This window comes from Leptodactylus fuscus, chromosome 1 (assembly GCF_031893055.1).
Source record: "Leptodactylus fuscus isolate aLepFus1 chromosome 1, aLepFus1.hap2, whole genome shotgun sequence".
Taxonomy (NCBI): domain Eukaryota; kingdom Metazoa; phylum Chordata; class Amphibia; order Anura; family Leptodactylidae; genus Leptodactylus; species Leptodactylus fuscus.
Genome location: NC_134265.1, coordinates 93,281,912 through 93,309,606, shown reverse-complemented (window position 1 = coordinate 93,309,606; position 27,695 = coordinate 93,281,912). Strand labels below are relative to the sequence as shown.

At 46.3% G+C, this 27,695-nt stretch overlaps 2 protein-coding genes across 2 annotated transcripts in view; one reads left to right on the top strand and one right to left on the bottom strand.

Moving 5' to 3' along the window:
* Positions 1-21,909, bottom strand: part of TMEM120B (transmembrane protein 120B) — a 46,709-nt gene extending 24,800 nt beyond the window's left edge. The window contains exon 1 of the mRNA XM_075273788.1: positions 21,774-21,909. Within this exon, the coding sequence (XP_075129889.1) occupies positions 21,774-21,836 (63 nt within the window). The 5' untranslated portion in view covers positions 21,837-21,909. The remainder of the gene's footprint in view (positions 1-21,773) is intronic.
* A 339-nt stretch (positions 21,910-22,248) lies between these two features.
* LOC142193165 (uncharacterized) lies at positions 22,249-25,956 on the top strand. The gene is made up of 2 exons (XM_075262461.1): positions 22,249-22,367; positions 24,851-25,956. The coding sequence occupies exon 2, from the start codon at positions 24,860-24,862 to the stop codon at positions 25,685-25,687; it is 828 nt and encodes a 275-aa protein (XP_075118562.1). The 5' UTR covers positions 22,249-22,367; positions 24,851-24,859; the 3' UTR covers positions 25,688-25,956.
* The last annotated feature ends 1,739 nt before the right edge of the window (positions 25,957-27,695 follow it).

The window sequence follows — 27,695 nt, the reverse complement described above, 5'->3', positions numbered from 1 at the left end:
TGCTTAGCTGAGTTGGCATGTTCATGGTGGAGTTGGGAGGAATATCACATAGATTAAAGTGATCTTCAGTAGAGATGAGCGAACAGTGTTCTATCGAACTCATGTTCGATCGGATATTAGGCTGTTCGGCATGTTCGAATCGAATCGAACACCGCGTGGTAAAGTGCGCCATTACTCGATTCCCCTCCCACCTTCCCTGGCGCCTTTTTTGCTCCAATAACAGCGCAGGGTAGGTGGGACAGGAACTACGACACCGGTGACGTTGAAAAAAGTAGGCAAAACCCATTGGCTGCCGAAAACATGTGACCTCTAATTTAAAAGAACAGCGACGCCCAGCTTCGCGTCATTCTGAGCTTGCAATTCACCGAGGACGGAGGTTTCCGTCCAGCTAGCTAGGGCTTAGATTCTGGGTAGGCAGGGACAGGCTAGGATAGGAAGGAGAAGACAACCAACAGCTCTTGTAAGAGCTAAATTCCAGGGAGAAGCTTGTCAGTGTAACGTGGCACTGACGGGCTCAATCGCCGCAACCCAGCTTTCCCAGGATCCTGAATGGAATACACTGTCAGTGTATTCCCGTATACCCGATATATACCCCGATACCCGTTCCAACGGTGTGCCCCCCCACCTTCACCCCAGAAATACCCTGCAAGTCCCCTAGCAATAGAATTGGGGCTATATACACCCACAATTTTTACTACTGGTATACAGTGCCATTGTCTGACTGGGAATTCAAAGAATATATTGGGAATACAAATACCCTCATTTCTTGCTACTGCCATATAGTGCCAGTTTCTGACTGGTAATTCAAAGAATATATTGGGGTTACGTGCACCCACAATTTTTACTACTGGTATACAGTGCCATTGTCTGACTGGGAATTCAAAGAATATATTGGGAATACAAATACCCTCATTTCTTGCTACTGCCATATAGTGCCAGTGTCTGACTGGTAATTCAAAGAATATATTGGGGTTACGTGCACCCACAATTTTTACTACTGGTATACAGTGCCATTGTCTGACTGGGAATTCAAAGAATATATTGGGAATACAAATACCCTCATTTCTTGCTACTGCCATATAGTGCCAGTTTCTGACTTGGAATTCAAAGAATATATTGGGGTTACGTGCACCCACAATTTTTACTACTGGTATACAGTGCCATTGTCTGACTGGGAATTCAAAGAGTATATTGGGAATACAAATACCCTCATTTCTTGCTACTGCCATATAGTGCCAGTTTCTGACTGGTAATTCAAAGAATATATTGGGGTTACGTGCACCCACAATTTTTACTACTGGTATACAGTGCCATTGTCTGACTGGGAATTCAAAGAATATATTGGGGTTATAAATACCCTCATTTCTTGCTACTGCCATATAGTGCCAGTTTCTGACTGGTAATTCAAAGAATATATTGGGGTTACGTGCACCCACAATTTTTACTACTGGTATACAGTGCCATTGTCTGACTGGGAATTCAAAGAATATATTGGGGTTATAAATACCCTCATTTCTTGCTACTGCCATATAGTGCCAGTTTCTGACTGGGAATTCAAAGAATATATTGGGGTTACGTGCACCCTCAATTTTTACTACTGGTATACAGTGCCATTGTCTGACTGGGAATTCAAAGAATATATTGGGAATACAAATACCCTCATTTCTTGCTACTGCCATATAGTGCCAGTTTCTGACTGGTAATTCAAAGAATATATTGGGGTTACGTGCACCCACAATTTTTACTACTGGTATACAGTGCCATTGTCTGACTGGGAATTCAAAGAGTATATTGGGAATACAAATACCCTCATTTCTTGCTACTGCCATATAGTGCCAGTGTCTGACTGGGAATTCAAAGAATATATTGGGGTTACGTGCACCCACAATTTTTACTACTGGTATACAGTGCCAATTTCTAACTAGGAATTCAAAATGCGCAAGGCTCCCGGAAAGGGACGTGGACGAGGCCGTGGGCGAGGTCGGGGGAATGGTTCTGGGGAGCAAGGTAGCAGTGAAGCCACAGGGCGTCCCGTGCCTACTCCTGTGGGGCAGCAAGCATTGCGCCACTCCACAGTGCCAGGGTTGCTTGCCACATTAACTAAACTGCAGGGTACAAACCTTAGTAGGCCCGAGAACCAGGAACAGGTCTTGCAATGGCTGTCAGAGAACGCTTACAGCACATTGTCCAGCAGCCAGTCAGACTCTGCCTCCTCTCCTCCTATTACCCAACAGTCTTGTCTTCCTTCCTCCCAAAATTCCGAAGCTTTACAGAACAATAACCCAAACTGTCCCTGCTCCCCAGAGCTGTTCTCTGCTCCTTTCATTGTCCCTCAACCTGCCTCTCCACGTCACGATTCCACGAACCTAACAGAGGAGCATCTGTGTCCAGATGCTCAAACACTAGAGTCTCCTCCATCTCCGTTCGATTTGGTGGTGGATGACCAGCAACCCACCCTCATCGACGATGATGTGACGCAGTTGCCGTCAGGGCATCCAGTTGACTGGCGCATTGTGCGGGAGGAGGAGATGAGACAGGAGTTGGAAGAGGAAGTGGTGGATGATGAGGACACTGACCCGACCTGGACAGGGGGGATGTCAAGCGGGGAAAGTAGTGTGGATGTTGAGGCAGGTGCAGCACCAAAAAGGGTAGCTAGAGGCAGAGGCAGAGGTCAGCAGCTTAGGCGAAGCCAGGCCACACCCGGAATCTCCCAAGATGTTCCAGTTCGTACCCAGCCCCGAAAAACTCCCACCTCGAGGGCACGTTTCTCGAAGGTGTGGAGTTTTTTCAAGGAATGCGCCGAGGACAGATATAGTGTTGTCTGCACAATTTGCCTCTCGAAATTGATTAGGGGCTCTGAGAAGAGCAACCTGTCCACCACTTCAATGCGCCGTCATTTGGAATCCAAGCACTGGAATCAGTGGCAGGCAGCAACGGCAGGACAAAGGCCGCCTGCCGTTCACGCCACTGCCACTGCCTCTGCCTCTGCCACTGCCACTGCTGACTGTGCTGGCGATGCACTCCAGAGGACGAGCCAGGACACCACTTCATCTGCCTCCGCCACTTTGTTGACTTCTACCTCATCCTCCCCTGGTCCTGTCTTATCTCCTTCTCCTGCACCATCAAAGGCACCATCAGGCGTTTCTTTACAACAACCCACCATCTCTCAGACATTGGAGCGGCGGCAGAAATACACTGCTAACCACCCACACGCGCAAGCCTTGAACGCCAACATCGCTAAACTGCTGGCCCAGGAGATGTTGGCGTTCCGGCTTGTTGAAACTCCCGCCTTCCTGGACCTGATGGCAACTGCGGCACCTCGCTATGCCGTCCCTAGCCGTCACTACTTCTCCCGGTGTGCCGTCCCCGCCTTGCACCAGCACGTGTCACTCAACATCAGGCGGGCCCTTAGTTCCGCGCTTTGCACAAAGGTCCACTTGACCACCGACGCGTGGACAAGTGCATGCGGACAGGGACGCTACATTTCACTGACGGCACACTGGGTGAATGTAGTTGAGGCTGGGACTGCTTCCCAAACTGGCCCGGTGTACCTCGTCTCCCCGCCTAACATTCCTGGCAGGGACACGAGAAGAACACCCCCCTCCTCCTCTACCGCCTCCTCCTCCGCCACCGCCTCCTCCTCCGCCACCGCCTCCTCCTCCGCCACCGCCTCCTCCTCCGCTGTTAGATTGACCCCAGCTACGAGTTGGAAACGTTGCAGCACTGGCGTTGGTAGACGTCAGCAGGCTGTGCTGAAGCTGATCAGCTTGGGGGACAGACAGCACACTGCCTCCGAGGTGAGGGATGCCCTCCTCGATGAGACGGCAATATGGTTTGAGCCGCTGCACCTGGGCCCAGGCATGGTCGTTTGTGATAACGGCCGGAACCTGGTAGCAGCTCTGGAGCTTGCCGGACTCCAACATGTTCCATGCCTGGCCCACGTCTTCAACCTAGTGGTGCAACGTTTCCTAAAGAGCTACCCCAATGTTCCAGAGCTACTGGTGAAAGTGCGGCGCATGTGCGCCCACTTTCGCAAGTCGACAGTAGCCGCTGCTAGCTTAAAATCTCTCCAGCAACGCCTGCATGTGCCACAACACCGGCTTTTGTGCGACGTCCCCACACGCTGGAACTCAACGTTTCAGATGTTGAATAGAGTGGTTGAGCAGCAGAGACCTTTGATGGAATACCAGCTACAAAACCCTAGGGTGCCACAAAGTCAGCTGCCTCAGTTTCACATCCATGAGTGGCCATGGATGAGAGACCTTTGTGACATCCTACGGGTCTTTGAGGAGTCCACAAGGAGGGTGAGCTCTGAGGATGCGATGGTGAGCCTTACAATCCCGCTCTTGTGTGTTCTGAGAGAATCCCTGATTGACATCAGGGATAACTCAGATCACACAGAGGAGTTAGGGATAGCATCCGATCCGTCACAGCTGGAGAGTAGGTCCACACATCTGTCCGCTTCACTGCGTTTAATGGAGGAGGAGGAGGAAGAAGAGTTGTCCGATGATGTGATGGTGATACAGGAGGCTTCCGGGCAACTTCGAATCGTCCCATTGTTGCAGCGCGGATGGGTAGACATGGAGGATGAGGAGGAAATGGAGATTGAACTTTCCGGTGGGGCCAGAGGAGTCATGCCAACTAACACTGTGGCAGACATGGCTGAGTTCATGTTGGGGTGCTTTACAACCGACAAGCGTATTGTCAAAATCATGGAGGACAACCAGTACTGGATCTTTGCTATCCTTGACCCCCGGTATAAAAACAACATCTCGTCTTTTATTCCGGTAGAGGGGAGGGCCAATCGCATCAATGCTTGCCACAGGCAATTGGTGCAGAATATGATGGAGATGTTTCCAGCATGTGACAGTGGCGGCAGGGAGGGCAGTTCCTCCAGTAGGCAACCAAGTTCTCACCGGTCCACACAAACGAGGGGCACACTGTCTAAGGTCTGGGACACCTTGATGGCACCCCCTCGCCAAAGTGCCGCCACGGAGGGTCCTAGTGTCACCAGGCGTGAGAAGTATAGGCGCATGTTGCGGGAATACCTTTCCGACCACAGCCCTGTCCTCTCCGACCCCTCTGCGCCCTACACGTATTGGGTGTCGAAGTTGGACCTGTGGCTTGAACTTGCCCTATATGCCTTGGAGGTGCTGTCCTGTCCTGCCGCCAGCGTCCTATCTGAGAGGGTGTTCAGTGCAGCCGGTGGCATCATCACTGACAAGCGCACCCGTCTGTCAGCTGAGAGTGCCGACCGGCTCACTTTGATAAAAATGAACCACCACTGGATAGAGCCTTCATTTTTGTGCCCACCTGTGTAAAGCACCCCAACATGAAACTCCATGTCTGTACTCAACCTCTCCAATTCCTCCGCATCCTCATACTCATCCACCATAAGCGTTGCACAATTCTGCTAATACTAGGCTCCCTCCAACATGATTTCCCCCAACTCTGCTGGTTAGAGGCTCCCTCCACCCTGATTTCCACCAACTCTGCTGGTTAGAGGCTCCCTCCACCCTGCTTTCCCACAACTCTGCTGGTTAGAGGCTCCTTCCACCATGAATTTGCCCAAACTGGGCTGTTTAGAGGCTCCCTCCACCATGAATTGGTCCAAACTGGGCTGGTTAGAGGCTCCCTCCACCATTAATTGGTCCAAACTGGGCTGGTTAGAGGCTCCCTCCACCATGAATTTGCCCAAACTGGGCTGTTTAGAGGCTCCCTCCACCATGAATTTGCCCAAACTGGGCTGTTTAGAGGCTCCCTCCACCATGAATTGGTCCAAACTGGGTTTTTTAGAGGCTCCCTCCACCATGAATTTGTCCAAACTGGGGTGGTTAGAGGCTCCCTCCACCATTAATTGGTCCAAACTGGGCTGGTTAGAGGCTCCCTCCACCATTAATTGGTCCAAACTGGGCTGGTTAGAGGCTCCCTCCACCATTAATTGGTCCAAACTGGGCTGGTTAGAGGCTCCCTCCACCATGAATTTGCCCAAACTGGGCTGTTTAGAGGCTCCCTCCACCATGATTTTGCCCAAACTGGGCTGTTTAGAGGCTCCCTCCACCATGAATTGGTCCAAACTGGGTTTTTTAGAGGCTCCCTCCACCATGAATTTGTCCAAACTGGGGTGGTTAGAGGCTCCCTCCACCATTAATTGGTCCAAACTGGGCTGGTTAGAGGCTCCCTCCACCATTAATTGGTCCAAACTGGGCTGGTTAGAGGCTCCCTCCACCATTAATTGGTCCAAACTGGGCTGGTTAGAGGCTCCCTCCACCATGAATTTGCCCAAACTGGGCTGTTTAGAGGCTCCCTCCACCATGAATTTGCCCAAACTGGGCTGGTTAGAGGCTCCCTCCACCATGAATTGGTCCAAACTGGGGTTTTTAGAGGCTCCCTCCACCATTAATTGGTCCAAACTGGGCTGGTTAGAGGCTCCCTCCACCATTAATTGGTCCAAACTGGGCTGGTTAGAGGCTCCCTCCACCATGAATTTGCCCAAACTGGGCTGTTTAGAGGCTCCCTCCACCATGAATTTGCCCAAACTGGGCTGGTTAGAGGCTCCCTCCACCATGAATTGGTCCAAACTGGGGTTTTTAGAGGCTCCCTCCACCATGAATTGGTCCAAACTGGGGTGGTTAGAGGCTCCCTCCACCATTAATTGGTCCAAACTGGGCTGGTTAGAGGCTCCCTCCACCATTAATTGGTCCAAACTGGGCTGGTTAGAGGCTCCCTCCACCATTAATTGGTCCAAACTGGGCTGGTTAGAGGCTCCCTCCACCATGAATTTGCCCAAACTGGGCTGTTTAGAGGCTCCCTCCACCATGAATTTGCCCAAACTGGGCTGGTTAGAGGCTCCCTCCACCATGAATTGGTCCAAACTGGGGTTTTTAGAGGCTCCCTCCACCATGAATTGGTCCAAACTTGGCTGTTTAGAGGCTCCCTCCACCATGAATTGGTCCAAACTGGGGTGGTTAGAGGCTCCCTCCACCATTAATTGGTCCAAACTGGGCTGGTTAGAGGCTCCCTCCACCATTAATTGGTCCAAACTGGGCTGTTTAGAGGCTCCCTCCACCATGAATTTGCCCAAACTGGGCTGGTTAGAGGCTCCCTCCACCATGAATTGGTCCAAACTGGGGTTTTTAGAGGCTCCCTCCACCATGAATTGGTCCAAACTTGGCTGTTTAGAGGCTCCCTCCACCATGAATTGGTCCAAACTGGGGTGGTTAGAGGCTCCCTCCACCATTAATTGGTCCAAACTGGGCTGGTTAGAGGCTCCCTCCACCATTAATTGGTCCAAACTGGGCTGGTTAGAGGCTCCCTCCACCATGAATTTGCCCAAACTGGGCTGTTTAGAGGCTCCCTCCACCATGAATTTGCCCAAACTGGGCTGGTTAGAGGCTCCCTCCACCATGAATTGGTCCAAACTGGGGTTTTTAGAGGCTCCCTCCACCATGAATTGGTCCAAACTGGGGTGGTTAGAGGCTCCCTCCACCATTAATTGGTCCAAACTGGGCTGGTTAGAGGCTCCCTCCACCATTAATTGGTCCAAACTGGGCTGGTTAGAGGCTCCCTCCACCATGAATTTGCCCAAACTGGGCTGTTTAGAGGCTCCCTCCACCATGAATTTGCCCAAACTGGGCTGGTTAGAGGCTCCCTCCACCATGAATTGGTCCAAACTGGGGTTTTTAGAGGCTCCCTCCACCATGAATTGGTCCAAACTTGGCTGTTTAGAGGCTCCCTCCACCATGAATTGGTCCAAACTGGGGTGGTTAGAGGCTCCCTCCACCATTAATTGGTCCAAACTGGGCTGGTTAGAGGCTCCCTCCACCATTAATTGGTCCAAACTGGGCTGGTTAGAGGCTCCCTCCACCATGAATTTGCCCAAACTGGGCTGTTTAGAGGCTCCCTCCACCATGAATTTGCCCAAACTGGGCTGGTTAGAGGCTCCCTCCACCATGAATTGGTCCAAACTGGGTTTTTTAGAGGCTCCCTCCACCATGAATTTGTCCAAACTGGGGTGGTTAGAGGCTCCCTCCACCATTAATTGGTCCAAACTGGGCTGGTTAGAGGCTCCCTCCACCATTAATTGGTCCAAACTGGGCTGGTTAGAGGCTCCCTCCACCATTAATTGGTCCAAACTGGGCTGGTTAGAGGCTCCCTCCACCATGAATTTGCCCAAACTGGGCTGTTTAGAGGCTCCCTCCACCATGAATTTGCCCAAACTGGGCTGGTTAGAGGCTCCCTCCACCATGAATTGGTCCAAACTGGGGTTTTTAGAGGCTCCCTCCACCATGAATTGGTCCAAACTTGGCTGTTTAGAGGCTCCCTCCACCATGAATTGGTCCAAACTGGGGTGGTTAGAGGCTCCCTCCACCATTAATTGGTCCAAACTGGGCTGGTTAGAGGCTCCCTCCACCATTAATTGGTCCAAACTGGGCTGGTTAGAGGCTCCCTCCACCATGAATTTGCCCAAACTGGGCTGTTTAGAGGCTCCCTCCACCATGAATTTGCCCAAACTGGGCTGGTTAGAGGCTCCCTCCACCATGAATTGGTCCAAACTGGGGTTTTTAGAGGCTCCCTCCACCATGAATTGGTCCAAACTGGGGTGGTTAGAGGCTCCCTCCACCATTAATTGGTCCAAACTGGGCTGGTTAGAGGCTCCCTCCACCATTAATTGGTCCAAACTGGGCTGGTTAGAGGCTCCCTCCACCATGAATTTGCCCAAACTGGGCTGTTTAGAGGCTCCCTCCACCATGAATTTGCCCAAACTGGGCTGGTTAGAGGCTCCCTCCACCATGAATTGGTCCAAACTGGGGTTTTTAGAGGCTCCCTCCACCATGAATTGGTCCAAACTTGGCTGTTTAGAGGCTCCCTCCACCATGAATTGGTCCAAACTGGGGTGGTTAGAGGCTCCCTCCACCATTAATTGGTCCAAACTGGGCTGGTTAGAGGCTCCCTCCACCATTAATTGGTCCAAACTGGGCTGGTTAGAGGCTCCCTCCACCATGAATTTGCCCAAACTGGGCTGTTTAGAGGCTCCCTCCACCATGAATTTGCCCAAACTGGGCTGGTTAGAGGCTCCCTCCACCATGAATTGGTCCAAACTGGGGTTTTTAGAGGCTCCCTCCACCATGAATTGGTCCAAACTGGGGTGGTTAGAGGCTCCCTCCACCATTAATTGGTCCAAACTGGGCTGGTTAGAGGCTCCCTCCACCATTAATTGGTCCAAACTGGGCTGGTTAGAGGCTCCCTCCACCATGAATTTGCCCAAACTGGGCTGTTTAGAGGCTCCCTCCACCATGAATTTGCCCAAACTGGGCTGGTTAGAGGCTCCCTCCACCATGAATTGGTCCAAACTGGGGTTTTTAGAGGCTCCCTCCACCATGAATTGGTCCAAACTTGGCTGTTTAGAGGCTCCCTCCACCATGAATTGGTCCAAACTGGGGTGGTTAGAGGCTCCCTCCACCATTAATTGGTCCAAACTGGGCTGGTTAGAGGCTCCCTCCACCATTAATTGGTCCAAACTGGGCTGGTTAGAGGCTCCCTCCACCATGAATTTGCCCAAACTGGGCTGTTTAGAGGCTCCCTCCACCATGAATTTGCCCAAACTGGGCTGGTTAGAGGCTCCCTCCACCATGAATTGGTCCAAACTGGGGTGGTTAGAGGCTCCCTCCACCATTAATTGGTCCAAACTGGGCTGGTTAGAGGCTCCCTCCACCATGAATTGGTCCAAACTGGGGTTTTTAGAGGCTCCCTCCACCATGAATTGGTCCAAACTTGGCTGTTTAGAGGCTCCCTCCACCATTAATTGGTCCAAACTGGGCTGGTTAGAGGCTCCCTCCACCATGAATTGGTCCAAACTGGGTTTTTTAGAGGCTCCCTCCACCATGAATTTGCCCAAACTGGGCTGTTTAGAGGCTCCCTCCACCATGAATTGGTCCAAACTGGGTTTTTTAGAGGCTCCCTCCACCATTAATTGGTCCAAACTGGGCTGGTTAGAGGCTCCCTCCACCATTAATTGGTCCAAACTGGGCTGGTTAGAGGCTCCCTCCACCATGAATTTGCCCAAACTGGGCTGGTTAGAGGCTCCCTCCACCATGAATTGGTCCAAACTGGGTTTTTTAGAGGCACCCTCCACCATGAATTTGCCCAAACTGGGCTGGTTAGAGGCTCCCTCCACCATGAATTGGTCCAAACTGGGGTTTTTAGAGGCTCCCTCCACCATGAATTTGCCCAAACTCTGCTGGTTAGAGGCTCAATCCACCCTGATTTTCAAAACAAATGTTGGTGCCAACCTCAACTTACTACAAGGGCCAAATTCACTGCTGGTGACAAGCTCTCCTCACTGCAAGTGCCAAATACACATGTTTCAAGGTGTTTTCCTACTGTCAGAGAGGTGGTATTGAGTGTGTAAAGTGTGTAGTTGTTAGGCTGTGATGTTGGGGTAATAGAGGGTCTTTGGTGTGTTAGATGCCCCCAGACATGCTTCCCCTGCTGTCCCAGTGTCATTCCAGAGGTGTTGGCATCATTTCCTGGGGTGTCATAGTGGACTTGGTGACCCTCCAGACACGGATTTGGGTTTCCCCCTTAACGAGTATCTGTTCCCCATAGACTATAATGGGGTTCGAAACCCGTTCGAACACACGAACATTGAGCGGCTGTTCGAATCGAATTTCGAACCTCGAACATTTTAGTGTTCGCTCATCTCTAATCTTCAGAAACATTCACCTAGACAAACACAATATGTAAGAACGCACAGTTTCACTGAAATAGAACGTCCTGTTCTCAGTAACCTTGATCTCATTTGGGTTATTCGGCTGTATGTAGACGCACTCCGACAACCTTATTCAGCTCTAAACAATGACGTGTTTAGTCAACTGTATTTACACTATACATATTCATGATTAGCAAAGAAAAGTATATCCCACAACAAAGACCTAAAAATGAGTAGTCTATGTCACATATAACACAGTAATGTCCCTCAAATTCCTTGTATATATATTTGTTCCCTCTGTCCCAATTACCATACATTGGTCTGTATTTATATTACAGTATACAGCAGGGGTCAGCAACCCCTGGCACGCGTGCCAAGAGTGGCACGCGAGGCATATTTTGCTGGCACGCCAGCCAGTCCGCAACCTTCATACACTAAATTGAGAGAGAGCGTTCTTTCAGTGCTCTGCTAAAGCTGAGGTGTAGGACATGCCCCCTTCTCTCCCTGCCACCAATCAGAGGTGAGCCTCTCACTGCAAACAGCAAAACCTACATGTCGGGTTTTTCTGTCCGCTTGAAAAGTTGGACATCTTTACAAACGGACAGTTAAGGACAGGTACGGAGTGCAAAAGAACGCACCCGATCGCCATTTAAATGAATGAAAAGTGTCATGGACACAGCTAGTGTCCGCTCCTAATGTCCATGCGAGATTTTGAATGGACACTAGCAGCAGACACTACCTGTCGGACTATGACGGTAGTGTGAACGCTCCCTAAGAAGCTTCCTATATATTTCCCATTCCTTCTGTAGCCATTCTTGGCTTTGACGGAAAAAAACGCAGCTAAATCTGCAACAGAAAAAGCTGCATTTTTGTAATGTGGGGCCTCAGCCTTAGTGTGATTCTATTGGGTGGTGACGCTGTAACTAGATGCAATTATAGCCAGTTCCTGGGCACCAGTGCGGTCACTTTGGTGTAAGTGTGACACCCATTAATTCCTGGCTGGGGTTTTGCGGTTACTGCACCGCCAGTGTTGGTCAAAAGTATTGGCACCCCTGCAATTCTGTCAGATAATACTCGTTTTCTTCCAGAAAATGATTGCAATCACAAATTCTTTGGTATTATTATCTTCATTTAATTTGTCTTCAATGGAAAACCACAAAAAAAATTGTCAAAAAGCCAAATTGGATATAATTCCACACTAAACATAAAAAAGGGGGTGGACAAATGTATTGGCACTGTTTGAAAAATCACGTGATGCTTCTCTAATTTGTGTAATTAACAGCACCTGTTACTTACCTGAGGCACCTAATAGGTGGTGGCAATAACTAAATCACACTTGCAGCCAGTTGAAATTGATTAAAGTTGACTCAACCTCTGCCCTGTGTCCTTGTGTGTACCACATTGAGCATGGAGAAAAGAAAGAAGGCCAAAGAACTGTCTGAGGACTTGAGAAGCAAAATTGTGAGGAAGCATGAGCAATCTCAAGGCTACAAGTCCATCTCCAAAGACCTGAATGTTCCTGTGTCTACTGTGCGCAGTGTCATCAAGAAGTTTAAAGCCCATGGCACTGTGGCTAACCTCCCTAGATGTGGACGGAAAAGAAAAATTGACGAGAGATTTCAATGAAAGATTGTGCGGATGGTGGATAAAGAACCTCAACCAACATCCAAACAAGTTCAAGCTGCCCTGCAGTCCAAGGGTACAACAGTGTCACCCCCTACTATCCGTCAGCGTCTGAATGAAAAGGGACTGTATGGTAGGATACCCAGGAAGACCCCACTTCTTACCCAGAGACATAAAAAAGCCAGGCTGGAGTTTGCCAAAACTTACCTGAGAAAGCCAAAAACGTTTTGGAAGAATGTTCTCTGGTCAGATGAGACAAAAATAGAGCTTTTTGGGAAAAGGCATCAACATAGAGTTTACAGGGAAAAAAAAGAGGCCTTCAAGGAAAAGAACACGGTCCCTACAGTCAAACATGGCGGAGGTTCCCTGAGGTTTTGGGGTTGCTTTGCTGCCTCTGGCACTGGACTGCTTGACCATGTGCATGGCATTATGAAGTCTGAAGACTACCAACAAATTTTGCAGCATAATGTAGGGCCCAGTGTGAGAAAGCTGGGTCTCCCTCAGAGGTCATGGGTCTTCCAGCAGGACAATGACCCAAAACACACTTCAGGTCAGCACTAGAAAATGGTTTGAGAGAAAGCACTGGAGACTTCTAAAGTGGCCAGCAATGAGTCCAGACCTGAATCCCATAGAACACCTGTGGAGAGATCTCTTGATGGCAGTTTGGAGAAGACACCCTTCAAATCTCAGGGACCTGGAGCAGTTTGCCAAAGAAGAATGGTCTAAAATTCCAGCAGAGCATTGTAAGAAACTCATTGATGGTTACCGGAAGCGGCTGTTCGCAGTTATTTTGTCTACAGGTTGTGCTACCAAGTATTAGGCTGAGGGGGCCAATACTTTTGTCCAGCCCATTTTTGGAGTTTTGTGTAATATGATCAATGACTTGACTTTTTTTTCATTCTCTTTTGTGTTTTTTCATTGCAAGCAAAATAAATGAAGATATTAATACCAAAGAGTTTGTGCTTGCAATTATTTTCTGGAGGAACATGAGTATTATCTGACAGAATTGCAGGGGTGCCAATACTTTTGGACAACACTGTAGTTACAGACCATCTATATAGTTTCGGGGCCTGGTGTTTTATATGAGTAAAATGTAATGCGCCATTTGGTGTTTTGTTACTTGGATTTGAATAAAGAGGTTTACTACATTTTTTACATGAGGTATTCTGTGTTTTTCTTTTTGGCGTACATTGGTTCAATCGTATACAAGTTGAGGGGCAACTCGGTGGCTCAGTGGTTAGCACTGTAGCCTTGTAGCGCTGGAGTCCAGGGTTTGAATCCTGCCAGGAACAACATCTGTAAGGAGTTTATATGTTCTCCCTGTGTTTGCATGGATTTCCTCCCATACTACAAAGATATACTGATATGAAAAAAAAAAAAAAAAAAAAAAAAAAAAAGTACACTGTGATCCCTGTATGGGACTCACAATCTACATAAAAAAATTGTATACAAGTTGACCACAGTATATATAAGCCCACTGGTTTGTTTCGGTGTACCTTCCCTGTTACTGACATGGCTCTGCACTTTGTTGACACCAGGCACAGTTTTTCTGGTCCTCTGTAATCCTGAATACTCTGTAATCTTTCATGACACCACTGTTTTAGTGGTGTCATGACTGTCTGAAGTGATTGCCCCTTTAGACTCCACTTCCCTGCATTATACATGAGCCTACCCAACAGTACTGGATTTCAGCAAAGGATTGTGGATATGTTTTAAGGCTGGGTTCATACAGCACTTTTTGTTGCAGTTTGTAACTAACGTTTTGCATTTTTAGTCAATAAGATAGATATATTAATAATGAAAAACACAGGATAAAAAAGTGTGTTTTGCATTTAATTTCAAGGTATTTTTCCTGCTTTTCAAACTCCAGAAATAAATCCAAAAGAAAATAATATGCATTGTGTGAACACAGTTTTATTACAGTTGAAGGGATTCTATCATTAGAAAATGACCTTTTGAAGCAATGGCACGTTTCAATAGTGTTTAAAAAGGCTATTCTACTCTTACCTCCCATTCTCTTGTGCTCCCCACCATTGCTGTAAAATTGTGTTTCTTCTGATATGCAAATTATGCTCAGGGAGTGTTTCCTCTCTTCTCCGCGCACACCAGCGTCATCAACTGCTCGCTGCCCCTTCGTGCCTCTTGTTCACCACCCCCCCCCCCCCATGCATTTTCTTGTGTAGGCATCCGACACAGCGCTATACGCAGTTGAAATCCTGAGCATGCGCAGTCAGCTCTACCAGTCCGGGTTCAGGCAGAGGCAGTTGACACCGGTGTGCTCAGAGCAGAGGGGGAACACCCGCTGTACTCGCTAGGCAAAATTTGCATATCAGAAGAAACGCATTTTTACAGAAACGGCGGGGAGAACAAGAGAATGAGAGGTAGGAGCAGAATAGCAATTACTTCAAAACATTATTTTCTAATGTTAGACTCCCTTTAAATCTCAAGTGTATAGCCCACTTTAGGGCAGGAAACCTTTTCATACAGTAGACCTATAACAGACATTACTATCTGCCTTGTTATTGTTGTTTTTACCTAGTTTTCTGAACTGATGCAAGTAAATGCAGTTGTAGCAGTAACTTGGTCAGATCTGAGAATAATACCGAAAGAGCATACAAAAGTTCCAAGTAGCTACTGTCTCTACAATCTGACATTCTTGGTCACAATGATGGCAACTATAATTGCTATGCCGTAGGGTTAGTCATTAGCAGGTGCATAGCTCCAACATTTTAGAAAATCTCTGTGTATATTACAATGTGCACACTTTATGCCTCCAACAGAGTCTGGGTCTAGTACAGGGGTCTCAAACTTGCGGCCCGCGGGCCATCTGCGGCCCTCGGGACAATAGTTTGTGGCCCCCACCTCAATACATAGCTCCCAACTATCCCGCTGTTATACTCCTGTCCCACATAGCTCCCTGCATGTCCCATTAGTGTTGTACTTAAACTTTCCTCCAATCACACACCCCCACACCCGGTCTTATAACAGCAATAAAAGCGATGGGTGATGGAAGCTTGTACTGTGGAAAGCTTGTACTACTGTAAACTGAAGGACCTGTGTGTGACGTCAGACGTTACGTGACTAGAGAGACGTATCTTAGTGTGTCGGCCGGAAGATGAAGGGATGTGCTGTCTAAAGTTACTGAAAGGGGAGGGGAATGTAAGATGCAGGGTGAAGAGTGTGTCTGTGTGTGCGTCTGTATGTGTGTCTCAGTAACCTAGGGGCAGAGATGGAGGGGGAGACATGAAACTAGGGCCACAGATGGAAGGGAAACATGAAACTGGGGCAGAGATTAGGAGGGGGGCATGAAAATGGGGGCAGATGGAGGGAGCACATGAAACTGGGGGCAGATGGAGGGGGGACATAAAAAGGGGCAGATGAAGGGGGTTATGAAACGGGGGGGAAATGGTGTGGGGAGATGATACTGGGGGTAGATGAAGGGGGCAGTTAAACTGGGGACAACTGGAAGGGGCATTAAACCGTGGGAGTAGCTGTAGGGGGACCTATCTGCCTCTAGTTGCCCCCAGTTTAATGTCACCGTCCAGCTACCCCTACGGATTGATGTCTGCTTCTAGCTGCCTGAGTTTAATGTCCCCCTCTAGTTGCCGCCAGTTTAATGTCCCACTTCAGCTGCCATTAAATTATTGCCCCCCTCCAACTACCCCCACTGTTTAATGTCCCCATCCAGCTGCCCCAGTTTCATGTCCCCTCTAGTTTCCCCCAGTTTAAACTGGGGCACCAGGAGAGGGACTTAATACTGTGGGACAGTTGGAAGGGAACATTATAATGTGGGGACATATAATGTATGGGTGACTGTAGGAGGATTATCCTACCGGTATGTGGGGGCACATAAAAAATGAATAAGAATGGGCGGAGTCAACATAAAAGTGGATGAGGCTAAATTTGCTGCGGTGTGCATAGCTTGTGGAAAACCTGATGCGGCCCAGCCTCACCCAGACTCTACCTCCAGCGGCCCCCAGGTAAATTGAGTTTGAGACCCCTGGTCTAGTATGATCTAAACTTCACTAGTAGACATCAGCTGTGTACAGCCATCCTCATACAACACAGATCTTGTTTATGAGCAGGTTCAATGTTATTAGCTGGGCAATGTCCACAGAAGACGCTCGGATACTAAAAATAGCAATATACTTGGATAACTTCCCAACACTGGACTTCTATTGTCATCCCTGGCAGAAGCCAGGAAGTCACTGTACCTAGTAATTTGCTGTCAGTGCCTACATTTTGGGTTTATTCTCCATAATTTTTATTTTAGCAAAAAAGGCTATAAAGAGAAGAAAAAAACTCCTGACTTGTCCGAATCACTACAGCATACACTAATCTGTCTGTTGACAATGGCCATCAATCCATGTTGTCAAATGGGACTGAAGCCCCAGGTTGCAGTTTTTTTGGTTGCAGATTTTGTAACGGTTTATTGAGACAAAACCTAGAATGGCTATAAAAGGAATGGGAACTCTATAAAAAGTACTTATACTTCTACCTCTTTCTCAATCCACTCCTGATTTGGCTCAAAAAACCACAACAAAATCTGCAACAAAAAAAGTTGTGTTTCCGCAGCGCAGGGCCTTCACCTTACACTGCATTTAGACACGTAACTAAAGATTTTTAAAATGAAGAACACAAACGCAAAAAATAAATTAAAATTGGCTAAATCCACAATTACCCATTAAATTATATCTCAGATGACTAAATTTGACTTAAAAGGTTCTTTGTCTCCTACACGTCATTGTTTATCAATCAGGTCCAGTGACTCCTTTTCTTGAGTCAGTACTTTAGTACAGTACTTACTATCCTTCTCACCAGTGACTGACAGGCTGCTGGGTATCTGCATGTATGTAAACATAGATAGTGCCAGTGATCAACTGGAGAGTGTAGGGGCAGGGCTGGACTAATAATTGTGACCCCACTGTATTAGGCCATTAGCCAAAAGGCACAATGGGGCGAATTATATCCTGGTCTTGATGCTCCCTGTGACAGCACAAGATTTGCCTAATTCATGATGAGGCACATAGCTTGCATATACTATATTGCTGCCATTGGTCACAATCAATTCCCTTTTTGAAAAATAGCAAGGCCAGCTGAAGAAATTAATCTTGTGATTATTCCATTCATAAATGGCATTTAAAAGTGGCAAGTGCAGGTTTGCAACTCTGTTACCAAAATAGCGCCACAGGTTCTTAAAGGGGTTATTTCATTATAGACACTATCATCAGGATGTGACATTTATAAGGAAAAGCATCTGTAATGACATAACACCTTTAAAGGCGTATTCTCACCTCACAAACTCATCAGTCTTTACTGCTGTAAAATCTTCTTTCTTCCTGGTTTCTTGCATCATTTGGTGGGCGGGGTTTCACATGCAACCTGCTGTTTAGCTCCGCCCCCAAATTCCTGTGTAGCTCCGCACACCCATAGTGGACTATGAAGTACAGGCAGCAGCAACTCCATTCTGTGTTACAGTGTTACTGCCTGTCTCTGCCATAATGAACACAATTGAATTAGCTAGCCTGATAACTGGGAGAACAGAAGAAATGAAAGCAGCTCCTCTTCCCTATCTGATAGCAGGAAGGTCATGTGGTGTAGACACAGGAATAGCTAGAGACACAGGCTCGCTCCCTGCACTTAGCCCCTCCTCCCTCCCCCCTGAGAGCAGCAGATACATCACTGGACTCATGAGCAGCTAAGTCAGGGCTGTGGCCACAAAGAATTGAATAAAGTAAGATAGTGGACAAACAAAGCAGTTTTGCTGAAGAAGTGTATTTAGGAAAAGTCTTACATCCACAGTAACAAGCAGTATAGATAGGATCCTTGTGATGGGACAACCTCTTTAATGAGTCTGCCCACCAATTTTAGTTTTTCTGATTTTGGTGCTAATAGTATAGTGAGTATGTCCACATAATAGAACAAAATAAGTAGAATAATATGTCAGATCTGTTTTAAATTACCCAAAATTTCAGGTACCCACATCTGAATCCTTTACAGTATATGACAACCAAGTGGTGTTGTCATACTTCAGCCTAGAGTTTTTATAGCACATTAATCTATATTAGATATACTGGGGACATTCTTTTACAACAAATTTGAAAATGGAAGAAGTGATGCAAGACTAACACCATACAAGCATCAATCCATTTGTATCTATGACAAATGGGATAACGTGGCAGGAAAGATTTGGGTGGAAAAGGAACCCATTAAGCTGCAGGGCATTCTAGTGTTAACCAAATACACCAAAGCAATTATTAAAGGGGAACAGGAATTAAAGTGAACAGTCATCTAAGATCATTTCCATCCTGCACTCGGGCATGTGCCACTCACTGCATGGCAGAGAACAATATTGTGTCAGTGTTACAGGTAGGTTGAGAAAAAAAAAAAAAAAAAAAAAAAAGTGTGTCTGAGATTTTACATTGCTGTAGGCTGTGTACACAATCTACTAACAAAGGACTGTTACATAAATGTACCTGCAGTGTCACACAGTAAGCTGATCTGCAGCATCTACATTTGGTGCAAAACAACACTGGGCCGGCCTGTTAACCCGGTCACCCTTCTCTAAAACTGTGCATAAACTGGCCATGGAGGTGTTTTATTATTATCTTCAATTCAAATCTCAGTGATAATAGAGTAATGTCTGGTCTCGTTCATACTGGTGGTCTTCAGCACTATTGCTGCTGCCAAAAATACTAGAACCCCAAATAAAAGATGACCTTGTTATAAATCAGTGGGATCCAAGATCTGTTTGAAAAATGATCTGTTGTTCCAGTCATGGCTCTGTTAAGAACAAATATCTATAGTGCATGGGGACTGAATAGAGGTTCTGGATTTATCAGGAGCAGTGATCCAGTCCAGGACATAGATGAATGAATGTAGCTTATAATCAATGAGGAGAGGTCCTGGATCTATCAGGAGCAGTGATCCAGTCCTGGGTATAGATGAATGACTGTAGCTTATGATCAATGAAGAGATGCCCTGGATCTATCAGGAGCAGTGATCCAGTCCTGGGTATAAATGAATGACTGCAGCTTATGATCAATGAGGAGAGGTCCTGGATCTATCAGGAGCAGTGATCCAGTCCTGGGTATAAATGAATGACTGCAGCTTATGATCAATGAGGAGAGGTCCTGGATCTATCAGGAGCAGTGATCCAGTCCTGGGTATAGATGAATGACTGTAGCTTATGAAGAGAGGTCCTGGATCTATAAGGAGCAGTGATCCAGTCCTGGGTATAGATGAATGACTGTAGCTTATGATCAATGAAGAGATGCCCTGGATCTATCAGGAACAGTGATCCAGTCCTGGGTATAAATGAATGACTGCAGCTTATGATCAATGAGGAGAGGTCCTGGATCTATCAGGAGCAGTGATCCAGTCCTGGGTATAAATGAATGACTGCAGCTTATGATCAATGAGGAGATGCCCGGGATCTATCAGGAGCAGTGATCCAGTCCTGGGTATAGATGAATGACTGTAGCTTATGATCAATGAGGAGAGGTCCTGGATCTATCAGGAGCAGTGATCCAGTCCTGGGTATAGATGAATGACTGTAGCTTATGATCAATGAAGAGATGCCCTGGATCTATCAGGAGCAGTGATCCAGTCCTGGGTATAAATGAATGACTGCAGCTTATGATCAATGAGGAGAGGTCCTGGATCTATCAGGAGCAGTGATCCAGTCCTGGGTATAGGAGATGAATGACTATATATTTTGAGGAGATGCCCTGGATCTATAAGGAGCAGTGATCTAGTCCTGGGTATAGATGAATGACTGTAGCTTATTATCAATGAGGAGAGGTCCTGGATCTATCAGGAGCAGTGATCCAGTCCTGGGTATAGGAGATGAATGACTATATATTTTGAGGAGATGCCTTGGATCTATAAGGAGCAGTGATCCAGTCCTGGGTATAGATGAATGACTGCAGCTTATGATCAATGAGGAGAGGTCCTGGATCTATCAGGAGAAGTGATCCAGTCCTGGGTATAGATGAATGACTGCAGCTTATGATCAATGAGGAGAGGTCCTGGATCTATCTGGAGCAGTGATCCAGTCCTGGGTATAGATGAATGACTGTAGCTTATGATCAATGAGGAGAGGTCCTGGATCTATCAGAAGCAGTGATCCAGTCCTGGGTATAGATGAATGACTGCAGCTTATGATCAATGAGGAGAGGTCCTGGATCTATCAGAAGCAGTGATCCAGTCCTGGGTATAGATGAATGACTGCAGCTTATGATCAATGAGGAGAGGTCCTGGATCTATCAGGAGCAGTGATCCAGTCCTGGGTATAGATGAATGACTGCAGCTTATGATCAATGAGGAGAGGTCCTGGATCTATCAGAAGCAGTGATCCAGTCCTGGGTATAGATGAATGACTGCAGCTTATGATCAATGAGGAGAGGTCCTGGATCTATCAGGAGCAGTGATCCAGTCCTGGGTATAGATGAATGACTGTAGCTTATGATCAATGAAGAGATGCCCTGGATCTATCAGGAGCAGTGATCCAGTCCTGGGTATAAATGAATGACTGCAGCTTATGATCAATGAGGAGAGGTCCTGGATCTATCAGGAGCAGTGATCCAGTCCTGGGTATAGGAGATGAATGACTATATATTTTGAGGAGATGCCCTGGATCTATAAGGAGCAGTGATCTAGTCCTGGGTATAGATGAATGACTGTAGCTTATTATCAATGAGGAGAGGTCCTGGATCTATCAGGAGCAGTGATCCAGTCCTGGGTATAGGAGATGAATGACTATATATTTTGAGGAGATGCCTTGGATCTATAAGGAGCAGTGATCCAGTCCTGGGTATAGATGAATGACTGCAGCTTATGATCAATGAGGAGAGGTCCTGGATCTATCAGGAGAAGTGATCCAGTCCTGGGTATAGATGAATGACTGCAGCTTATGATCAATGAGGAGAGGTCCTGGATCTATCTGGAGCAGTGATCCAGTCCTGGGTATAGATGAATGACTGCAGCTTATGATCAATGAGGAGAGGTCCTGGATCTATCAGGAGCAGTGATCCAGTCCTGGGTATAGATGAATGACTGCAGCTTATGATCAATGAGGAGAGGTCCTGGATCTATCAGGAGCAGTGATCCAGTCCTGGGTATAGATGAATGACTGCAGCTTATGATCAATGAGGAGAGGTCCTGGATCTATCAGGAGCAGTGATCCAGTCCTGGGTATAGATGAATGACTGTAGTTTAGCACTAAGGATACTACACAGATTGATAGCGCACAGGCAGCTTCACACGGGAAGGTGCTGGAGAAGAAGATCCTGTCACTAAACCGGACAAAGCCCCGCATCACACACAGGACCCGTCTGCAGTATTCAGCCCAGGGACCCCCGGGGGGCGGGAGTCGCGGCACTGTGCTCCCACCCTGCACCTCACACTCCGCAGTCACTGCTCTATCTCCTTGTCTTACCTGCAGCTGCTTGAATTCTTTCTCCAGTTCTCCCCATTCTTCCTGGCACTTGTGCAAGGACATGTTAGGAGACGAGCACAGTCCCGGCCTCCGCAGCCACGCTCGCACCTGACGTCAGCTCTCCAGCTTCAGCAGACCAGGCTGAAAGGAGGAGCTTGCGCATGCGCACTGGAGCCGTGCCGGGTGCTGGCGGGGAGGTAGAGAACGCGGTGAAGGGATTCCCGCTGTTCCCTTGTCACCCACAGACACTTTGGGCTGTGGGAACCGCCATGTCGGGACGTATCTCTGGCTAGCAGGGATATTACACACTGCTGACGACGTCACTATTCATGTTCATGACAACATATGATATGCAAATGATATGCAAATAGGTGAATAATTAACCGAGTGGGCGGTCAGTGTGTGAAAGGGGCACGAGTCTCAGCTGCTCGGACACTGTCCAATCAAAGAGGACCAGTAACGTAATCTCGCGAGATTTGTATCATCTCGCGGGTAAAAGCTGAGTTCCCACATACAGGAAGCGAGCGGCAGGCAGGCAGGAGCGGGGGCGATCGCGAGACCACAGAGAGGAGCTTGTGTGCAGGCCTGTCTACGGTAAGTATGGCGGAGCCGGGCTGTCAGCATCTATATCATATAGCATCAGGCTACGGAAAGTTATGGCGTGACAACTCCAGGCAATGGGCGATTGTTCTTGGGCATCGTGCGGGATCCTTAGGGCGTACAACAACAGCCTCGGTCCATTAGCAAACCGCAAAGCCCAGGGGGCAATTTGTCCAGGTGCCCGGGGCATTAACCCTGTATTGGAAACAGTGTTTTGGTCTAAAAATAGCCAGACCAAATGAAAGTTCCCAACTATGTGGCTCTCACCAGCCATGTCTCTGAGTCTGGTGCAAGAGATTTGTTTAGTGTCTTCAATGGCAATAATAATGGTTGGTAAAAAGTATTTATAACTGTGTCCATGTCCTTTAGGATACAGATACATAGTATGGAGGTGCGCGCCCTGGGGCAGACAAGACCCCGCATCATCATGTGTCATGCAACAGAAAGGAACCTTGTGCAGGAATTGGAGTAACCTGTCCTTGGTGCTCTGTCCATTGTCATTTGCCATCTATGATTATGCTGGTGATTTGTTGCTGCAAGGCCTGCTCCTATAGCTCGCTGAAACCACTAATTCACTTCTCATTGGCTAGACAGACCGCTACAATAGCTGTCCCATACGGAGCCCGACAGATCCCATTGACTATAATGGGATCCTTCGGGTGTCCATTCATTTACACTGAAATCTCCAGATGAAAAAGTCTGACTTACAGGACATTTTTGTCTGGACGTTTTTGGATGCACACTGCAATGTAGATTCAGTAACACAGATGTGAACATAGCCTTAGCGGTCACATGGGCCACAGGATGTCTGACGTAAGCCTGAATATGCAAATCCCCAGATTACTGGAAAACCTCAATAACCAAAAAAATTGTGCGCCTGTTTTAGAGCTCAGATTTGGCTATGATGGCAAAATTGTGTACGGCTTGCAACCTGTGAGCAAAAATCCAACAAGTATGGATATTTTTCTCTGTTTGCAGATATGGTTGTTTCTGACCATATCTTCTTGTTTTGTTTGTTTTTTTTTCCCTCCAGAACTCCTAGCACTATTGTTACATACTTTTTCCATATTTTTTTTTTTTGGCTTTTAATAGAGGTAAATTATACAAAAGTAATCATCCATCTTCAAAAAAATCACCTGCAAAAACACATCCACAGTAGTGCTTAAAGGGATTCTATCATTAAAATTGTATTTTTTCTGCCTTCAGATGTCGTCTTCACCGTTCAGTAGAAATCCCGGATTTCGTCGGTAGGCAAATGAGTTCTCTCGCAGCACTGGGGGCATCCCCAATGCTGCAAGAGAAGTCTCCAGCACCGCCTCCATCTTTGTCTGGAACGCCCTCTCTACGCGTCTTCTTCCGGAGCTGGGTTCAGACTGCACATACCCGCTGGCCACAAGAAGATGGCCGCTCACACTAAGGGCTCGTGCACACGGAGTTAACGCGAGTGTCTTTTAGCATAATACACGTGTAAAAATAACACTCCCATTGACTTCAATGACATCTTTTACACGTGTAAAAAAAAAAAAGGTGTTATTTTTACACGTGTATTCTATACACGTGTACTATGCTAAAATACGCTTGCGTTAACTCTGTGTGCACGGGCCCTTACTGTGTAAATGGCCATTTTCTTGTGGGCATGCGTAGTCTGCTTTGGCCGAGGCCTAGAAGTTTGAACCCAGCTCCGGAAGAAGACGCGAAGAGAGGCCGTTCCAGATGAAGATGAAGGCAGTGCTGGAGATTTCTCTCGCAGCATTGGGGGTGCCCTCAGTGCTGCGAGAGAACTTATTTGCATACTGACAAAAACCGGGATTTCTTCCAAACGGTGGTCCGAAGAAGACATCTAAAGGTAGGAGAAGAATAGTCTTTCTTAAGGCTATTCCGACGTGGCAGGCAGAAAAAATAAAATTTTAATGATAGAATCCCTTTAATACTCTGTTCCCTTATGCAGCTCTTTTCTTGATTTATTTTACTTGCTGCTCTTTGTACCACTGTTATTTACATACAGTGAATTGGTGGACAAACTACATTTCTCATGATTTATCTGCCTGCTTTCACTCTCTGTGTACCCCTCCCTTCCCCACTCTCTTCTGCAGTGAAATTGCAGGTAATCACTTCCACATCTGAGGTCACGTGCCGCTGAGAGTTTTCATTTGCTGCCTGAAATGCTCACAGGGAGGGGTAGTGAGCTTGCAAATGGAATGTCACTCCGAGGTCCTTGATCTGAAAATAAATCAGATAAATGGTGCTGAATTTAAACAGGTGCTTTGTTTTGATGCATCTTGCTCTTTGGCCCATAGTTTTGAAAACTGATTAACCCTTTTAAGTCTGCGCCTTACATTTGCAGTGTCTCAGGTTTAAAGCCTAGGACTATGTACCATAAACATATTGAATATGGTCGTAAACCATTTTTATTCCCCCAGTAGCATGTTCATATGTACATTTTTTATTTGTTCATTTTGATATTTTCTCTCTTTCAGGCTACAAACATGCCAGTGTGTTTGATTAATGGCTGTACATTTACTCCAGGACGGTATCGTAATGGCCATGAGATCAAACTACACACATTTCCAAACTCCTTGCAAAGAATAAAAGATTGGCTGCTGCAAATGGGACAGATTTTTCATGATGTTGACAACATTGCCCAACAAATTTTGGATAGCAAGCTCAAGAAATCCAACAAGTTTCGCCTTTGCTCTCTGCACTTTACTGATGACAGTTTTATTGTAAATGCTGGTGGTCGAATTCTACGTCCAAATGCTTTGCCCACCATTTTCCAAAGCTTGCCACATTCTTCAGAAATGATACATGAAGATTTATCTCTAAGAAAAACTTTCAAAAGGAAGAGAGAACAGAAAAGATCCAGTCAAGCTAGCTCGCTTTATGTGGTGTCACCACAAAATCCATCACCGCAAAATCTGTCGCCACAAAATCCATCACCGCAAAATCTGCTACCACAAAATTCACCTTTGCAAAATCTGTCACCACAAAATCCACCATCCCCAATAGCCTCTCAGATAATTGAAGTAAAAATTAAAACAGAAGATCCTGACGATTTTCCGTTATATGCTACGTCAACAGAAGGGTCAATAGAAAGCTACGGCGCTGCCAACGAAACTGAAACGACAAAAACTCATCAGGATGCCGAAACCCAGACGGAATTTACCTTTAAAAATTCAATCATTTATTTACTGGACAATGATTTCTTGACCAGTAACACTGCCATTGACCCTTGTGGTCCACCATACTTCAGCCTTCAAAACCCAATTGTAGCACTAAACTGTAGTTTTATTCCTGCCCTTGGTAGACCATCTTAGAAGACTCCTCTTAGACTCTCATACTTCCACTCACGGATATTTCTTGTCTACTTTTTGGCTTTGATGTGTTTCCTCAGATCAGTTTCTTTATGTCAAGGCTCTGTAGAAATTGTATTCATCTGTTACACCAAGTGATGTGATGCATATTATATATTTTTTTTATTTTATTTTTTTAAAATCCCTCACCGGTCAATCATTAACCATTTACTAATATAGCACATTTATGTCTAGGTGCTAGTGTTTTTATCATTTTTTTTTTTTTTATTGTGCAGCCAGATGTTTTGTTTAACTTTATGGTGAACTATAAACTGCGGTATAAACAACTTGGTTTTGCTTGTTGCATATGAGTTTAGTGGGGTATTTTACAATCTATAAACACAGCATGATGTGTTTTTGTCTTGGTTTTTTCTTAATTTTCCTGGAGTTTTTCTAGTACTCTAAGGGTGTGTGCACACAGAGTTTTTTTGCAGGCAAATTTTGACACGGAATCCGCCTACAAAAAAAGCTCCCATTCATTCGCGCTTTTTTTCCTGCTAGCGGGAAAAAGCGAGATTCTACTTCTTCCCGCGGTTTCCGCGCCGCGAGACTCCCTTCTGATTAGGTCCATTCATTCGGGTCTAATCGGGAGCGGAATGCCACGACTGAATGCTGGTGCACTGAATCGGCTAGCTGTGCAGAGAGTTTACATGGCAGATTTAGTTTCCGCTGTGTGAGCATACCCTAAATAGGGTTTGAAAATCAGCAGGAAAAAAAGGTTAAAGGAATTCTATCATTAAAAAACTGTTTAACTTATAACCACATAGGAATAACCTTTCAAAAGGCTATTCATCTTTTACCATTAGGGGCCGTTCATACGGAGTAAACGCGAGCTGATTATGGCAACATACACGTGTAAAAAAAAAAAATGGCATTGAAGTCAATGGGAGTCTAACTTTTATACATGTATTTTTTTTTTAAACGTGTATTTTGCCATAATCAGCTTGCGTTTACTCCCTGTGAACGCCCCCATAGCTTGAAGGTCCGCACCGCCGGTTTTGAATTTTTCTTTTCTTCATTATGGTAATTTGTGCTCCGAAAGCACAGGGGGCATTGTTATCCAGTCTAGCGCTGCCTCTGTCTTTTGCGTCTCTTTCTCTTCACGCCTCTTCTTACACGAGACCACGACAAAATGGCGACTGAACATTTTGTGGTGGTCTCTTGTAAGAAGAGAAGGAGATGCAGAAGACAGAGGCAGCGCTGGAGTGGATAATAATGCCCCCTGTGCTTTCTGAGCCCAATTACCATAATGAAGAAAAATTCAAAAACAGCGGTGTGGACCTTCAAAATAAAGTTAAGAGATAAACAGCCTTTTCAAAAGCTATTCCTATGTGGTTATAGGTTAAAAAACAGTTTTTTAATGACAATCCTTTTAAACAAAAAAAGAGGGGTAAATGTGTGAGACCTCTCTTGCCTGTGCCAGGTCCATCAAACATATGAAGGACATCTGTGTGCCACCTGTACTTACATGGACCCATTTACTTTATATAGCGAGCCTAGGCTGAGTCCTGAGATTTACCCTGGGATTACTGCCACATACACAGGTATTTCTCACTTTAGTCAGCCTCTGAATGATTGCCCTGGCTGATTACGTGGTCAGCAAAAGTCTATGGCCGCCTAGATGTTAGTAGGCGGCCATACACTAGTATTTTGTTGTCATTTGTTAAAATTAAATACTGCACACAGAAAAGTTACTGTGATGCCAAAATTATTTTATTAGTGTACAGTATACCATATACAGAAATACAACTTAATATATACAACCACCTTCATACAACTTCACAGCAAACTGAGATAAGTAAAAGTTGCACAAAGCTCAAATTTGCAACTAAGGTAGATGGTGGCAGTCAATGGATAAAAAAATGTCTTACCTGACGGAACTTTTTTTGCCTGTGATAAATGTTTTATACGTTCATTTCTAATGATAAGTTATCGCTATTGTTGTAACTTGCAGAAGATACCGCTAGAGAGG